The sequence below is a fragment of the Malania oleifera genome, chromosome 7 (assembly GCF_029873635.1).
Source record: "Malania oleifera isolate guangnan ecotype guangnan chromosome 7, ASM2987363v1, whole genome shotgun sequence".
Taxonomy (NCBI): Eukaryota; Viridiplantae; Streptophyta; class Magnoliopsida; order Santalales; family Ximeniaceae; genus Malania; species Malania oleifera.
Window position 1 is genome coordinate 90951402 of NC_080423.1, and position 4020 is coordinate 90955421.

A 4020-nucleotide genomic window follows, 5' to 3' on the forward strand; every position below is an offset into this window, starting at 1 on the left:
AGAGTTGGGTGTAATTGATGAAGTTACAGTAATGAAATGGGGTACTTCATTACCGAATCCCGATCATATAGATGCAGCAACTGTTAGTGCCGTAGCTTTTTCGTGGTTTAATGGGAAAATAATTGTAGTGCCATGCTGGAGTGTAAACAAGAAAGTAATATTTACCCAATTCATATCAGAGGAAAGAAGAAGAATATTTTTTAAATAGGGAGCTCTTGCCTTTTTTAGAAGGATTTGAATTTTAAAAAATCTCATAGTGATTGATAGATTGATGATTCAGAAAGAAAAGCATATATTATTAAAGCAGGAGCAGTCAATTTGTCAAAAATATTGAGGCTAAACTACTAAGGAATCAATACTTTTTTTGTTCAATTGCTCATATAAAGAAATTAAATGCACAAACAGAAACTTCAATAGATCATAGATTAGGAAGCATCTAATGAATTTGTAGATGATCTTGACCTCAACTCGTTTATAGTTGGTTGATCTCATCTATAGGCAAATAATGATGAACATAGGATAGTAGCTCAACTAAGTATGCATTGTCAATTTGAAGATGTCAATTTATTTGTGTAAGGTACAAATAGGATCAACTAAAGTTAGGGAATAAGACAAAATAATGTCAACCATTTAGCTTCCTAGATTAAATATAAGAATTAATATTATGGGGTAGATGTTTAATTTAGATTGGATGTGAGAATGAATGTTGGAAGTTGAAGGGGTGGGTGTTTAATTTTGACTTATGCATCACAAAACATAGAAATGAAATTTTAATTTTTGTCACTTTAAGAACTACCATGGTATTACCTTTAATAATTTAGATTGGACGTGAGAATGAATGTTGGAAGTCGAAGGGCATGGGCGTTTAATTTTGGTTTTTGGGATATATGCAAAATTACAAACTTTATGAATGCATGGCAAAGGATAGAAATGAAATTTCAATTTTTGTCACTTTAAGAATTACCATGATATTTCCTCTAGTTTTTGTTTATGTTTGATTTGTTTGGTTTTGATTCCATATAGACATGTTTAATATTGGTTTATTTGGATTATTGTATTGGTATTTGTTTATTGGTTTTGATGCATGGGATGGTTTTTATTGTTTATATGTAAATCCCATGTGTCATGCTTGTACCATGATTTTCCTCCGCCATAAGCGAGGACTATCAATAAAATTGGGGTTCCGTTAAAAAAATTTAATTAGTGTATTAATTGAATTATAATTTCTATTTAGAGACACAAATGTTAGATTTGATGATCTTGTCAAACTTGGAAGCCAACAAATATCGATCGAGTACTCGCTGAGCTAACTGAGCATGCAAGAAATAGTTAGTTCACACAAAGAAATTGAGGCCAAGTCCATAATAGCTTAGCTAAGGAAGAAGATAAAGAAAGTTGAGACAAACTTCACAAAAATCATTTCAAATTAAATCAATTATCCTAACAAGAAGATGCCAAAGATACCCTATCTTGGTGGTATGCCTTGGTAATGGATAAACCCAGCCAAAACAAGTATCATCATAAATATATACATGCTCATTGCATTCACACAGATCAAAAAATATTTGTGCATGGAAGATGCTCCCTGCAATTGACACCTACCTATTTCAAATTGTAAACGCACATATGATATATAAATAAGCGACAAATACTAAAAAGATAAGTAAATATGCACGTGCTATGGGTAAATTTACATTCTTTCTTAAATTAGTCTCCCATTTGAATAAAAAATTATAAGTTTTAAGCTTGAATTATCCCTATCAAGAAACACATGAACTGTTCATTACAAATAACTACATAGTATGAATTATGAGCTAGCTAGACGGATTGGTAGGTGTTGTGAAAAGCCATCCTAAAATTATGCACACCCACACAACAAATATGAAATAGAAAAAAAAATCAAAGAACAGAAAAAACAGAATGAATTTACAGGGTTCAACGTTGTGTTCACGGAGCTCCTGTGGAGTTTCCATTATATTACATGACAAAAATTATCTTAGTTGTTAAACTCTTGATTACTATATATATATATATATATATATATATATATATAATTGTATACATATATATATATATATATATTAAATTTTATGTGAAAATCTTAAAATATTCTATGATAATGTATACAATTACATTATGCCCAAGTGATTCAAACGTAACACATTGCAACGAGCTACCCCTATCTCACCACCAGCTCAGTTCGATTTGTATAAACAAATTTTACATTATAACCCTTTTAAATATGACTATATGAGTTATAACTTAATAGTAGGAAAAGGGGAAAAAATGAAAAATGACTGATCCCCAACTTGCCAACCAATGAAGTGTGAAGGCTAATATGAATGCATTGGCAGAGCATTCAATGGATTGTGTGTGTAAATGGAGTTTACAAGTTCCTACCTCCTTACCACGCTTCTGTCATAAAGCGGTGCCAGTATGGTTCCCATCTTCCTCCTCCTGCTACGGCAGCATGGCATTGAATTCACCCCAACTACCTGCCAATCCTTCCATGCATTACACCACACTATCTTTTGTGTTCACACTCACCACTTCCCACTATATAATCCACAACCCTCTCGCTGCCTTCCGCATTACTCCTCATTTGCAGCCAAACAGTAATTAAGCCACAGGCGCTATATACAAATCTATAGCTAGCTAGTTTTCTGACTCTTGTTTGATCCGGAAGGAAAACAGATCATGGCTGCCCCGGGAGTGCTGAAGTTGGTCTGTGCGGTGGTCATGTGCGCGGCGGTGGTGGCGCCGTGGGCGGAAGCTGCCATGTCGTGCGGGGACGTTACGCAGCGGCTGGCCCCCTGCTTGACGTACCTGCAGAATGGTGGGGCGGTGCAGCCCACCTGCTGTGGCGGGATTAAGACCCTGCTCAGCGCCGCGAAGGCAACAGTGGACCGCCAGACGGCCTGCAAGTGCATGAAATCAACCGCCATGAACATCCCCAGCATCAAGCTCAACTTCGCCGCTCAGCTCCCCGGAAAATGCGGCGTCAACATTCCTTACGCCATCAGCCCCTCCACCGACTGTTCCAAGTACCTCTCTCTCTCTCTCTCTCTCTCTCTCTCTCTCTCTCTCTCTCTCTCTCTCTCTCTCTCTCTCTCTCTCTCTCTCTCTCTCTCTCTCTCATGATGCATACATAATATAAATCATATATATTTTGGCGTTGCTATGCAGAGTGAAGTAAAGATGATGGGCGATAGATCGAGCGGTTTCAGGGCAGAGGAAATAGTTTCCGTGAGAATAAGACGAAAGTACGACGTTGAGTCCGGACTGGTTCCCCATCGGCGATTGTTACTCCTTCTCCTCCTCCTCTTCTTCTTCTTCTTCTTCTTCTTCTTCTTCTTCTTCTTCTTCTAGGTATTGTGTTTATGTACTCCTCTGCTGGTCGACCTTCTATATATATGTTACCACTGTTATGTCTGCAAAATCTCTCTCTCTCTCTCTCTCTCTCTGTTCACCGCCATCAAGTACACACATCAAGTTATTGTTAAAATAGAAGGAAGAGATGTGTGTATTCACTTGATCCCAAACACGAGTACAAAGGAGTATTTATAGGTATAACATGACTCTTGAACATTTAGATTCATGAACCCAACTAATTACATGAATCTCAAATAATTGTTTAATAAATGAATTACAATTAAGATGCTAACATTGAACTTGCACATACATGAACTAAGACATGAATGTATTAATTTAAATTAATCTCAACACTCCCCCTTAATTTGAAATTTTCTTCCTCACTTTAGGACTTACTCACAACCTTTGAAAATCTTCAAATTTAAAATGTTTCGTAAAAATATCCGCAACTTGATCTTCACTGCTTCACTCTTTACATATTTGAGCTCTACTTCCTTTTTAGTAATGCACTCTCTATTGAAATGATACCTTACATCTATTGTTTGCCTTGATCATGAAAACTAGATTTTTAGCTAATGCTTGTGCAAACTTGTTGTCAATGCAAATTTCAGTGGTTTCTTCTTTTGGCAAATAAAGTTTCTTCAATAA

General features: G+C 36.1%; 1 protein-coding gene across 1 annotated transcript; it reads left to right on the top strand.

Annotated features, from left to right (window-relative positions):
• Positions 1 to 2588: 2588 nt before the first annotated feature.
• On the top strand, positions 2589 to 3439 carry LOC131160532 (non-specific lipid-transfer protein 1-like). Its single transcript, XM_058116317.1, has 2 exons — positions 2589 to 3044; positions 3187 to 3439. The coding sequence occupies exons 1-2, from the start codon at positions 2698 to 2700 to the stop codon at positions 3194 to 3196; spliced, it is 357 nt and encodes a 118-aa protein (XP_057972300.1). The 5' UTR covers positions 2589 to 2697; the 3' UTR covers positions 3197 to 3439.
• Positions 3440 to 4020: the final 581 nt, after the last annotated feature.

Excerpts from the sequence above, each read along its gene's own strand:
- LOC131160532 (XM_058116317.1), top strand. The coding sequence starts at position 2,698 with ATGGCTGCCCCGGGAGTGCTGAAGTTGGTCTGTGCGGTGGTCATGTGC.